General features: G+C 36.1%; 1 protein-coding gene across 3 annotated transcripts in view; it reads right to left on the bottom strand.

Annotated features, from left to right (window-relative positions):
- Window positions 1-14,639, bottom strand: part of Grm7 (glutamate metabotropic receptor 7) — an 839,293-nt gene that overhangs the window by 372,560 nt on the left and 452,094 nt on the right. For all 3 annotated transcript variants that reach the window (XM_015494953.2, XM_015494954.2, XM_048787053.1), the window contains exon 4: window positions 10,630-10,784. In XM_015494953.2, the coding sequence (XP_015350439.1) occupies window positions 10,630-10,784 (155 nt within the window). The remainder of the gene's footprint in view (window positions 1-10,629; window positions 10,785-14,639) is intronic.

The raw sequence follows: 14,639 nt of genomic DNA, 5'->3' as shown, positions 1-14,639 counted from the left end.
AAAAAAAAAAAAAAAAAAAGACAAAACTTATCTACTGGGAGATAAATCATTCTATTTAAATGAGGCAGGAAAAAAAAAACCCATTAACCTCTAAAGGGATGGGAGAATTTGTGATGGAAGTACAGCCAGGGAACCACACCTGGTATGATGGAAATAATTTGTTTGATTTGTATGATGGTAAAATTCATATGAAAACTCATTCAGTAGCATATTAAAGTTTTGCATATTCTAGTTTATGCAACTATTCTTCAAGTAAAAAAAAAAGTCTAATAATGACAGGATACAAATGACAATACAAACACATGGTTCTTAAATCAGAAAATACATAAAGAACAATGAAAAAATGGGAACGATATATTACATCAGTTTGGATGGTTTGTCATTGGCTTTGTGGGTTTCTGTTTTGGCCACAAAAGTCAAGGAACTTCTTGGCTTTTGTTCAAAATGTATGAGCAGCTTCAGGCAAGAACCACCTCACTAAATACATCCAAATAGCTAGTCTTTCTTGGAGCCTTTGGCTATATGAGAAACATTTTGATTCTCCAGAATAAATCCTACAATTTGTCAGATATCTAAGAAATACTAGTTTTAGCTCTCAGTTGGGATCACAGCTCAAAATTAAATACTCCAGAGACTCAGCTGCTTCCATTTTGCTGTAGAGGTCTTCCTAAAAGCATGTGCATGGTTTTTCATAATTTGATTTTTTTTTTTCATTCTGACCTCTCTACCATTCATCCAAACTCCTTCACACTTCTAGCTTGTTGACATACTGTATTTGTACTTCTGTAAATTCTGTGTCCCTTAAACTGACCCCTTCAACCTTTGCCTCCTGAGGCTACTACTATCCTTTAGAGCTGAACTCTGGTGTGGCCTATTTGTGTCAGCTAACACTCTCTATCTACCTCTCATGAGTTGGGACTACTCTTATCTGTTCTTGCCAAAACATCCTAAATTTTCACATGACAAACTGGTGTATTTGACTGAAATATGAGCTCAAAGAAAAAACGCAGTCTTCTCCTAGCAATATTAAAAAAGGATGAAGTTCTATGAGGTTAGGAAGTAATTTTCTAAGACAAATTACAAATGGCACACTACACTTGGTCTTTGGAAACACTGTGCGGGGAAAAATGTTTTAACATAAAGGTCATTTTAACTTTAAAATTCTAATTAACCTACAGCACACACCTAATATCATGAACATATTGGGCCTGAAATATACTCATCTCTTACTTTTGAATTTTTCCTTTTTCCAAATGAGGACATATTAAAAAGCATCTAATTTTTGTGAAAGAACATTAAAGAAGCCCTTTCACCCTCCCAATTTGTATAAATGACTTTTCCTCCAGCCATCCATTTGGCTAACTTAATGGCTCTTTAAATTCTCACTACTGGTTTATGTTCATACTCAGCCTTGGATTTAATAGTTCCAAGCACTTCCTATCTTACTGCTCACATTTGATCCAAACTAATCACACCTTTTACTGCACTAAGTATTCTTTTCATCCCAGAGGCTCTTGGGAATAGCACACTGCTTGCAAAACAAAGGGAAACCAAGTCAGCATAATCTTATATGCTGAAGACAAGTTGTTTCCCTGCTCTGGGTGATGAGGGAGGTATATAACTAATGTTATATATGAGAAAGAAAAGCAGGTTTGGGACAGGTTTCAGGGAAATTTTTATTTGGCTATAGGTGATTCCAAGGAAAGGGTACTTTACAGCATTCAGATGTCTGGGATGTCCTCCCTCCTTGCTCAGTTGTACATTTAAAAAAAAGTTTAGGATTTAAGCATTTTACCTGGCCCTGGTTCCCTTTCTTTCTTATTCTTTAACTTTAATAATGTCTTATTTTCTATCCATTCTTTACTGGATAGCTGGATAAAACCAAGATGAGCATCAACAAATCTTTTTGCACACATTAGAGATTGAACCCAGGGTACTCTACCAACGAGCTGCATACCCAACCAGCATTGTTGTTGTTGTTGTTATTATTATTATTATTATTATTGAGACAGTATTGCTAAGTTGTTGAAGCTGGCCTTGAATTTGTGATCCTCCTGCCTCAGCCTTCTGAGTTGCTGGGATTATAGGTATGTTCTACCATGCCCAACTGTCAAATCATTTTTTACTTAATGTATTTTATTCCTCTCCCCAGAACTCTATTATTCTTGTGATTTTCTCTCATCTTTATTCCCTCATTTTCTCTTGACATAAGTGCTCAAAGTGTGTTTATTACAGTAGTGTAGCTTAGCCTATTGAAATTGAGGTTCCCCCCTCCTCCCTCCCAGGAACCCAGGACCTCAGGCATAATAGGCTCTCTAGCACTGAGCTATATCCCAGGACCTCAAGAACCATTTTTAAGTCTACTCTCTCAGTATTCTACACAATTCATAACTGAATCCTGTAAGTGCTGGCCTTGGAAGAGGGAAGGCAGTTCCCTCCTTTTGCTGACTAAGAGTATCTTCCTGGGATAGCCTCATTCTGTTATTCTTCAAGTAGTTCTTCCTCTAAAGTCTGCTCAGTCCTCAATTCACTTTCTAGAGGGTAACCAAATAGAGATAACCTTGAGTAATGCAGGTGAACTATCTATCATTTAGTCCTAGTTTACCACTCCTGATATGCATGTAGAATAGCTGCTTATTTGTGACAGGTGCTTCATAAGCAAAACAGAGTGCTTGAGAGAATGAAATTAGAGAAAGGGGGAGGAAACAGAGGAAGGAAAATATATGAAGATAAAACTCATGATGGGTCCTGAAGAATGCATAGCTTTCATGAGAAATGGGTAAAGAAGGAGAAAGGGGAACAGAGGGGCATCCCTGTGGGGTAAATTACACTTGGAAAGGATACAACTCAGAAATTGTAAATGGTAGGAAAAATGCATGCAAGGAGGCCATGGTAATGTTCAACCACATTTGTCAAGTCATTTGGGTTGCAAGTCTCACTCTAAAGCATGTGATTTGATTAGTGTAAGTCTCTAAGTTTATAAAAAAGTCCAGATCAAGAGTCTCTAAGTTGATAAAAAAAAGAAATCCAGGCACAGAATGGCCTTATGGAATCTGAATCTGCCATCTTCTTTTCCAGCACTCAGGTGGAAAATGTTTGCAGGTAGCTTTCCTTCTCTTAACAAAAGTAGGTTCCAGCAGCTCAGTTTACATTGAGGGATTAAATAACATAACCACAGTCTGCCTTCAGAGCTGGGCTAGCTTTGAAATCTTCCTTGTGACTACGAGTGACCTGTACTCTATGCTTGCTCTTGGAGTCAAGGGAATGAACTACTGCCACCTGAACAATGTAGACTGATAGTGGTGCTTTGGGTCCTGCAGATGACAAGTGGAGACTGATTAGAAAGGGAATGGATGTTGAGTAAGCAGAAATAATAGTTGATCACCACAAAATCCTGACTTGGAATGATCCTCCTACAAGGCAACTTAGAAGTAATCTAGTTGGAACTCTTTGTTTTACAAGTGAGAAAATTAAAACCCAGAAAGGGAAATCCCGAGAGAAAATAAATTAGTATATTGGACACCCAAAAATCAAATATGATTAGAATATACAATTGGTTAATCCAAAAATTCTCTTAGAAATGAAATATTGAAAAGTCATAAGTAAGTGTTTTTACTCAAGTCATACACATACATACACACAGGGTGGGGAAGAGGAGGAGGATGACTTGTTAATCTTGATGTGGGGTCAAGTTCCTTCCTGTGAATAAGTATTCACTGGCCTGTTATGGAGGGGGGGCGGGGGCAGGGCAGGGAAATCAACTGTGATCAAATAGAGTCTTGGGCTTTTTAAAGTGAAGTGAAACCTTGAAAGTAGCTGCATGGCAACCTACTTGCAACATATTTTCTAGTATTCAAGACTTCTCTCCAATATTTTACTATTGTCTTGTCCATGATTAACAGTGACAAACTCACCCAATGTTTTTAAAGCACTCAAATTCATTTTCTCTGAAACAGCATTCTCTCTTCTTCCACTCATTTAATTTTAAATAATTGTAGTAACACATATTACTGGAATAAACCAATTTGAAAATAATAAATACAGTGAACTCTTGGTAGCCCAAATTCCTGCTGGTAGGAAATACTACAGATCAGTCTATAAGTTATAAGTGAGTGTTCAGTGCTTTGGGGCATCAGATGGTACATCATAAAAAGAAAATAGCTTCTTTTGGGTTTACACGTTTCCTAGTTCAAAAATGACCACTAGCCAAAAATAAAAGAAATTGGTGCAGAGAACATCTATTGTATTATTTAATAGGAGACAGCATGTCTCAAAGTTTGGGAGAGACAGTATATATGTACAGGTATAAATATACATATGTGTGTGTATGTATAAAAGGAAACAATTATTCCCAAATCTCTATCTAGGTTGTAAGTTTCTCTGCATTCCTTAACACTTGCTCAAGGCCAAAATTCTCTAAATACCACAAGATTAAAAATAAGATGGCATCACCTCCACTGAGGTGTTCTTCTAACCCTTGCTTTCTCAGGCCACTCTGTTATGAGAGGCAGCACAGTCTGAAAAGTTTCCACAGGGATGTCTAAGACAGACAGATGGCCTCCTCTGTACTTTCTACTTTGGGGAATTAGGGAAGAGGCTTTCATGAATGCTTATAATATCAACAAACCACAATCGAGCCATCACTTCACTCCTGCATAGAAAGCCCCTCCAAATGAGAAACACCTTTTTGGATGAACATTTTCAAATTTATACATATAAGCATCTCTCTGCATATTCTTTATAGGTCCTCCTGTGAAAAAGCAGGAATTCATGAATAAAGACAGCATGGCAAGGAACCAAAGGACTGATGGCACTTCCCTCAAAGTGGTTCAGATCCTAGTTGTGAACACTGCATGAGCATATAAATGAATATAGTGGTTGCTATAAAGTAGGTCCATGGTATGTTTTTGACTGTGGATGCCATGAATTTGCTTTGGGAGGGGCAGTGTGGAACAACTCTTTCTGGTAGTCTTAAAAAGTCATCCATGAGAGCTGGGGATGTAGCTCAGTGATCATGTACTTATCTAGCATTCATGAGGCTCTGGGTTTGATCTACAGCACCACAAAAATAAATGAATGAATGAAAAATTAATAATAATGATTTACTTTTGAGAAAAAAAATATTTTCCAGGTCAATAATAAATAGGGAGATGAGAGATAATGGTTGGCTTTTAGGCAGAAAAAGGTTCTAATTTGAGTACACACTAAAATTCAGAACAGTCTGGAGATGCTTGAGCTACTAACCTACATTCATATCCTTCAAATCTTTATGGTGACTGCCAATGTATCTCAGCTTCCTGACCTTTCTTCTTTCCTTGTATCTTCGTTATTGGTATGCTAGTCCTTAAGGAAAGGTGATTTATGGTAATTATCCTATTAAGGGATTTTCTTATATTCTTTATTATCATCTGTCTTCTTCATATCAGATGCCAGACCTGATGTAGAACTGATATAGTTGGTAATCTGCTATGTCTCAGTAGACATATGCACGTAGGCCTGAGACTCTGCTGGAGCTTGTAACTTGAACAATTATAAAAAGACTTAAATTGTCATGACAGTGAACATACAGTATCTCACTGCACCCTTATTAAACAAGCTTCTAGGTCCCCCCAAAACATGCCTTGCTTAAAAACAGCATTGTGTATCAAGGCAGTATTTATTTTTTTCTTGGTGTTTTCTCCCAGTCACCTAACAAAACTGACACATGAGGTATATTCTAGGTAATTATGGAAGGATACAGTACAGCATATCTAAATTGAGCCAGAAATATTTTAGTTCAGATCTTCACAGCTTTGAGCTTTCTTGTTTCATGAAAAATAAAGCATTTGATCTTGGGATCGTGAGTAAAATCATGAAATCATCTTCTATAAAGCTGATTTTTTTTTAATGCTGGGTAGAGTTTTGGTTTTTGTTGTTTTTGTCTATTACTTCACATATAGCAGATTTAATTCAGAAAGCAAACTGTTCTACAGGCCCACTGGAAAACCACCACCAATTGTGAGAGCCATTAGAGTTAGCTTTGAGAATCCACCCTTCATTACACTAGCTTCCCTAATGTTAATGATCACAGCACTGATGAAAAATTGCTAGTTCATGACCTCTACTGGCTCTAAGCAAAGGACACCCAGGACTGCCTCCTCTCAGAGAAGCAAAGCATTTTGGACAGTGAAGAGTTTAAGGCGACGTGGGGATGTTTTGCTCCGAAGACATGAGGTCTGAAGAGGATTACTGTGTGTTCTAGCTAACGGGCAACACAGGAGTGAGGAAAATGCCAGGAATTCCTTGGCTCATCAAGAAAGGCAGAAACTAAAAATTACACAAGTGCTTTGGCTCAGGAGCTAGAGGAGGGCTGCCAAGTTCTGGAGATATTCCCTAAATCCGCCATGAATACTGGGCAGCCAGTGGGACTACAGCTGACCATCCCAGAGCTTGGCTTCAGTTATCATTAAACTGCAAAGGGCAGAAACAATACCTTTGGCTAAAAAAAAAAAAAAAAAAAAAACACTGATTCTTCATTTTCTATAAATGGAAAATAAACACAGAAGATAAAAGGAGATATAAAGCTACTTTCACAGCAACAGGGTACTTGCTTGCAATTCAGCCAAAAACAATTTGTTATGTTTATGCACATACAAAAAATGCCAGCCAAAAATCCAGATGTTGGATGAACATGATCAAAATATGAATCTAAAGGGTAATAATGTGAATTATTAATTAGCTTTTTGCCTTTTCTCAATGAAGTGTTTAACTTAGTCAAAGATAGAGGATATATTATGAATGCTGCAGGATATGCCAATTCAGCATAACCCAATACAGAGCATCCACAAAACTGAAAAAATATAGGGGTGGTGAGGACAAGGGTAGAAAATCTTACTTGCCCTTATAGAATATGCTCCATTTATAGTTTAATTCTAGATGTTCCACAGCTTTGGTCAGAAGCCTCAGCTTAACTGAAATGTTATTTCTTTCTCCACTTTATTAGGAGTGATACCATAAAGGCATTGCTTCAATCTTAATGTTCTATCTGCTATGAAATTGAAAGAAGCTTGGTTCTCTTCATTACAATGCACATTGACAGGATGGCTGGATAGAAGCTATATAGCCTTTTCTATGCATCCACATGACAATATTCATTTTTCTCTGAGTAGGAAAGTTTTGCATGAAATGGTTACTGTTCCATGCATCTCAATATTACTTTTAATAATGAAAACATTTCTCCTCCATTTCATTGTCTAGGGCTCTTTTTTCCCTTCCTTTCTCTTATCAGTTCATGATGCTATTTTGTGTCTGATTTTGTAAACTTGCATATCCTCATACATGCATTAAAATAGTATTTTCTTTTAAGTATTTCTGAAACCTTTCACATAACTAGTAATTTCCTAAAATAACATGCACCTGGGGCAGTAACCATGGAATATGGGCATCATTATGTGGTATCTAGAGCTTACGAAGAGGATCTCAGCTGAGACCCTGTAACTTGTTGGTTTGCCTTGATTCATGCCAGATCCTTACCATTCACCTCTCCATAGAGACATCTGAGTGAGCCTTGTAAGACCCTCACATCACATCTCACATATACAACTCAGGTTATATTCTACAGACTTTCAGAATCAAGTACAAACTCATTGTGATTTTCAGGAGCCTTAGCTATCCAACTCTGGCCTACTTATAAACCCTAATTTGTGTCAGGCCTTTATGTGATGTGTGATTCCTGATCCATCCAGATATACAAACACCTAAAAATTTGGTTTGAGTATTGCAATATCCAGGCAAAGAACTGAATGCTAGTGATACAATGGTACACAGACATATTTTCAGAGAGAGATAAGTAATAAGGTAATACAATCATGGGCGACATGTGGGATGCTGGAAATGCAGAAGAATGATCTACCAGCTGAGACTGGAATTGAGTGTGATGACCTCAGAGAGTGTTACAGTTTGGATCTTCATTACAATGCACATTGACAGTATGGCTGTCAATGTGTATCTCCCAAAGGCTCTATATTAATGGCTTGTTCCCCAGTGTGGAAAACTTTAAGAGGGAGGCCTAATGGGAAGTCTACGCCATTGTGAGTGTACTCTTGAAGAAGATTATGAGACCCTGGCCCCTCCTCTCTTTTTGGCTTCCTGGTCATAAAAAAAAAGTGTATTTTATTCTCCTTGTGCTCCTGCTATGATGTGCTGCCTCGTCCAAGGCCCAAAGCAATGGGGCCAATCAATCATGGATTGAAACCTTTAAAACTGTGAACCAAAATATCATTTTTCTCTTTATAAGGTGATTATCTCAGTTATTTTTGTTATAATGACAAAAATCTAACACATGATTTCCATTCAAAACTAATATCTAAGCAAAGACCGAAAGAATATAGAGATATCAGTCAGCCAGATAGTATAATCATGACTAGTCATCCAGTAGAGAGGGGTCTTTCTAATGTCTTATAATCAGCAACATTTTTAAAAACTAATTATTTCACGATGGTGGCAATGTAGGACTATGGTGCAGAATGAATGATTGGCAGCTCCCCTATTATGTCTTCCCCTTCAATCCTCTGTCCCCACATACTTAAGCCCTCTTCTTATTGTCTGCAAGAGGAGCTCCCAGTCTTTACTTCATGTACTACATTCTCAGAGTATTCTCCACCCTTATCATCATCCTGCACTGACAAAGACTCCTTGACTTTTCTGACACTTTCCCTCAATTATACCTGCTTTGAGGGTGTCTCCATCATTTGTTTTTTTTTCCTCCTAGCAAGAGCAAGGGACATAATGAAAATGTATTTGAGTAAAAAGGAGAAGAGATGGTTAAAAACCTCATCTTTTATACTTGCAATCTATCTACAAATGCATTGGTCTGCATTGTAAGATAGGCAATCAGATCTAGACATGTATTAGGGAATGGAATTGATTCAAAACCTTTCAATGAAAACATGGGTGACTCATGGGGTCTTTATCTCCTTCTGATAACATACAAAGGGAATAGTGATTTAAAAAAAAAAAAAGCCTAAACAAAGCATGAAATATTCTAGGGAAAATACTTAGAGTGGAGAAAGAATAGAAAACAATGCAAGTATGGGATCTCCTTTGAGCAAGAGGAAGGAGTTCAATCATTGTGCAAAGCATATTTTAAGAAGTCTTTGGGGGACCTGCACCATCAGAAAAGAAATACAAAGCAGGACATTTGCAGAGGAGTTCCTTTCTCTTGACATAGTATCTTCTTTTAGAAGTAACTTTCCTTTTAAAATTAAACAAAACAAATTATAATCAGCATGTTATGTTAGGTCAGAAGGATACCAGTAAATACCTTTCCTGCTGGTGTCACAAGAAACTGTTGAGCTGAAGCACCTCAGTTCTGTGTCCCAATGAAAGAAAATTTACAGTGTAGTGCAAAAAGTCAAGCAAGATAATTTTATTATAAGTGAAAGTAAACTAAGGCTCAAGCAAAGAGCTCTCTAAAGAGAGACTGTGTTGTCTCTGAGCAGAAAATGACAAAGAAAGCTACTCTATTTTCTAATTTGTTACTTTGATATTTCCCAGGAGAACTGGGTTCCACCTTCTGCAGTCTTTACCAATCTCCTCCTTCATACTGGAGGGAAGTTTTTGACCCTACTAGGTCCTAACTGGAACTGTCATGACAACCAATCTATTCATGGAGGCTTCATCTACAAGTTTTTAATCCTGTGTTCTCGTGGGTGCTGGGGTTAATGATGGGACAGACTTCATTTTAGTAAGCCTGTGCTACTAAAGGAATTTCGCTTCTGAAATACACTGAGAAACCTATGACCATAAATCCTAACTTTACAATGCCTTCAGTAGACTGTCAGAAGTTAGCCTTATTGATCTTTTTTTAATTGACATTTCTTAATTAGCTACCTTTGTTTCTCCCTGTTTATTCTTAGGGGGGTATATACACCTGTTGTTCTACAACTTACTTGATTATTCATTAAAGGCAATTCAAAGAAACCCTTGTCCCTGCTATGTTACGGTTCACATTTCATTACTCATTACCACTACCTAACACTCGTATCTCTCAAAAAATCTTTGTAGTAGCAAAGAAGATAGAGTAAAAGGAAGGAGAACAAATTTAGGAAAGCAAGAAAAAGACAAAGAGTGAGAAAATAAGAGATCTAGGAAAGCAAGGTGACATTGATGCCTACTAAGAGTAGTGTGCTACTCATCCTACTCATCAGAGCTTCCTGGGTCTGCAAGAGACCTGGAAAGGAAAAGGGGAAAATGATTCCTGTAGTTTTTCCACTAAGGAAGTAATGGATAAATTACAAAGGGAAAATGGTCTTCTCTGAAAATGCAGCAAACTTAATACACACTTGGATGCATTATTATTTCACTTCTTATTAATGTTAATGCTCTCCTCTCAGAAAGCTCTCCTCTCATAAAAAAGAATATATGCTAATTGCAATATTATGAAAACAATTTGATCACTACAAAAGAGGAATGTCAACTCAAAGAACAGATCAGGTGTGTAGATTCATTTGCATTTCATGGCAACATGTTGGAAACCAGCCTGCATAAATTATGTGCAAACACCAAACCCTCAAAGAGACACATGCTTTAGCAGTGGAACACAGCACCAACCACTCTCTCAGCATATCCTACTGCTGACAAAACACCTACCTTCTACAGTGGCTCGCTTGGGCTGGATGGTGATGGCTCCTTCTGCAATATCTTCATGCTGGTGTAGAGGGTTTATTTTGGATCCCCAGCTGTCTGATCCCACCCAAAGAAAATGTCCCACTTGGTCAGCTCTTTTGGCTGCTGCAAGAATTTGCCTGTGGAAAGGAATATAAAAAGGGACATTAAAATAATAATAATAATAATAAGGAACATTAATGATAAATAGCAGAAGCTGGACATAAGCATATTCAAAATCAAGTAGAAGGAAAGCAAGCTATTTTTCTCAAAAAGTAAATAATTGATGACAACAAAAAGCATGCCAAAGGATTTATATGCCTACTAAGAGATTTTGCAAACCAATAATAAAAATGTCAAAGCATCTCGAATAAAATAGTCAAAGGACATAAAAAAAATCAAATTATAAAGAATTATAAATGCCCAATAAGCTGGATATACATATGTCATAAAGAAAGGGAATATAAACTAGAACCAAGATAGCAAATTCATGTCCTATTTGGGACTTTTTTTTTTTTTTTTTTAGTTTGCACTTGGTGCTGAAGAAAAGACTTCCATTTACAATTGGTGGTGTCATTTCAAGAAAGCAATATGTTCACATAAATCAAAGTTATTTATTAAAATAAACAATTTGACATTAAACAAAAAATTATAATCTATTTATGGATTAAACTACTTTATAAATAGCAAAGACAGTAAGAGTAAATGAAAGAAAAAAGAAAAGTAGTTATTAATGGAAAATCATTACAGTAGTATTTTTGGAAGAAGAGGGATGAGAAGTAATTTTGTTTTCAGAACACACACACAAAAAAAGTACAACTAAAGCTCCTTTGGTGGGTAATGCAACAGGGAAAAAAAGAAGAAAAAAAAAAAAAACTTGTTGGCCTCACCGGATTTGAGGTTACCAGAGGTATAGAACTAAAAACAAAAGGACTGACTTAAAGCATGTACAGGAAATGACAAAAAGCCAGCTCATTTCTTCAAGTCAGGAAAAGGAATGGTTATTTTCTTAAAAAGAAATGTAAACAATGGATTCTGATATTATGAACACTCAATAAAAGATAAGAGTTATATAAAACATGACTGCAAATTAGTGCAACCTTTCTGGAAAGTAGTGTGGAAATTCCTTTGAAAAATGGAAATGAAGTATAACCCCCACTCCTTTGTATTTACACAAAAGAACTGAAATCTGCATCGTGTAGTGATACAGCCATATCAATGTTTATAGCAGCAGAATTCACAATAGCCAAATCATGGAATCAATCCAGAAGGCCATCATAGATGAAAGGATAAAGAAAATATTGCATATATACATGATGGAGTTCACTCATAAGGAAGGATGAAATTATTGCATTTCCCAATAAATGTATGGAACTGGAGAATATCATGTTAAGTGAGATAAGCCAGACACAGAAAAATCAAGAATCAAATGTTTTCTCTCATTATGTGGAAGCTAAAGCAAAATAAGGGTAAGCAGAGTGGGGGAACAGAAATTCATAGATGTAGGGAAGATCAGTGTAGTAAAAGAAGGAGACTGAAAGGGAGGAAGAATAGGAAAGGGAAGGAAATATAGAAGAATAAATTTAACAAAATCATGACATGTACATTTATAAGCATACCACAGTGAATTCCACCTTTAGATATACCTATAAAGCACCAAGCAAAAAATATATGAGGGAAAGGAAAACCAATAAGGTAGAGTAAAGAGAACAGGGGGAAGGAGAAGGGGAGGGAAAAGGTGTGGAGTCCCAGGACTAAAAAGAAGTAAATCAAATTCCTTGCATGTACGATTTTGTCAAAATGAACTCAAGCATTACATATAACTATAATGCACTATGAAAATTAAAAAATAATTATACAACAACAAAACCGATTGAGGTAAGGATGGGAAGAAATGTCTACAAATCAATATATTAAATATTGAAATGGTAAGACGTCAGGAAATATTCAACTTCTGCTTACAGAGCACAAAAAACCAGGAAAAAAGTTTGTTAAGTTCTGAACCATCTCAGAGGAAAGACCTGAGATACTGACTTACAGGAAATCCCTCAACAGAATGACCAGTTTGATACCTGACCAGCCCAATGGGGACCCTTAGCTGGTAAGTGTAGCCCAGGTACACAATGGAGGATCACAATGCCTAAATGAAATGTGAATGGCCTGAAGTTCCCTTAACTATAGAAAATCTCCTACATAAAACAGAATAATGAACAAGAAAAAAGACATTGGTGTGGTATGGGGAAGAGATAATATATGAAAAGACCAAAATAACAAATACATTTAATTGAAAATTTTCATTGTGTAAACAGCAAGATGAAACAGTAACACTATGAAACAGCTCTTCCAAAAAATATGAAATCAAAATTATATTTGAAGAGATAAAAGAAAAAGTTTAGGAAACACTGCAAAAAGTAAAACAACCAAAAATAAGTAAGAAAAAAGTGTTAAAAAATAGATACAGGAAACCCTATATCCAAGTAACATTTGCAGAACAAATGTGTGATGATTTTTTTTTTTTTTTTTGGTCCTCTGGGGATTAAATTCAGGGACACTCAACCACTGAACCACATTCCCAGCCCTATTTTGTATTTTATTTAGAGGCAGGGTCTCACTGAGTTACATAGAGTGCCTTACTTTTGCTGAGGCTGGCTTTGAACTCAAGATCTTCTTGCCTCAGCCTCCCAAATAATTTTAACTTTTTTATTAATTTTAATTTAAATAATTTTTTTAATTTTAATGTTTTTTTTACAGAAGAAAAATCCAAGAAATTGAAAGGCCTGGATTTCCAAAATAGGAAAGATAAAATAGTGTAAAAATGGGAGAAAATAAAGAATATTACAAAAATTCAAGATGACTGAAAATAATGAGTATTCTGAAATCATTCAGAGAGAAAGGACACGTGCAGAGAAATAAAAAGATCAATTGCTCAAGTGCAAAAAAGAAAAAAAATGAAGGATGAGACAGCAATGATGCATTAACTCCAAATTTTGGGGCAAAATTTGTTGTTTAACCCAAAATAATATTTAAAAAGTAAACAAAAACCCCAATGCAAAGAGTTTGCATGCATGCCAAGTGGGTCTTATAGGTTTTTCCATGCTAAACCAGAATTTCACAACCTCTACAAGCATGAACTTCTCTTTAAGCACCTACAGATAATTGCTGTAAATCATTTATGGGCTAGATATGGTGTATTTAAGAAAAAAATACATGAGAACACTTTTAACACCCCAATTGTATTCAGTATAAAAACAAGTTTAGTCATTAAATATACAAAGATGTTTTAATTTACTCTTTTGAAAAATTTATTAGAGAATGTGCTCTAGGGATATGAGAAAATAAACCAAGAATAAAAATCACTACAGCCAGGAAAAATCATTGAGAAAGAGAGCGTGTACACATGAGTGAAAGAACAAGCAAGAGAAAGAGTGAGAGAGTTTGAAACTTTTGACAGTAACTGGTCCAAATTAAGAGAATGATGGAGATTTCAGGAAGGATGTGCACAGGAAAAAATAATGGAACTTAGATTTTTTTTTATATATGAACATATAGCAAAAAGTAGTAGACCTATGAGGTCAACCGAAAAATATTAAAGTAGCTTCACAAATAAGAAACATTGTCATGGGGCTGGGGATGTGGCTCAAGCGGTAGCGCGCTCGCCAGGCATGCACGGAGTGCTGGGTTCGATCCTCAGCACCACATAAAAATAAAAGATGTTGTGTCCACCGAAAACTAAAAAATTAAAAAATTCTCTTTAAAAAAAAATTGTCATGTTAGCATGAGGAAAAAGCAAAAAGATTTTTCTAAAATACAAGATAATTTAAAAACGATGCTATTGTGTGTGATAATTACATAATCATAATAAACACTTATTTTTATGAAATAAATCTGATAGAATATACTGGGAAGTTAGGAGAGAAGTAAGTGACTTCAATCCTACCAGAAGGGAATTCATTATGCAGATAAGAGCAAAAAAAAAACGGGGGGGGGGGGGGGGG

This window comes from Marmota marmota, unplaced genomic scaffold, assembly GCF_001458135.2.
Source record: "Marmota marmota marmota unplaced genomic scaffold, marMar, whole genome shotgun sequence".
Classification (NCBI taxonomy): Eukaryota; Metazoa; Chordata; class Mammalia; order Rodentia; family Sciuridae; genus Marmota; species Marmota marmota.
Note: the sequence above shows the minus strand (reverse complement) of the source record. Positions and strands in the feature narration are given on the sequence as shown.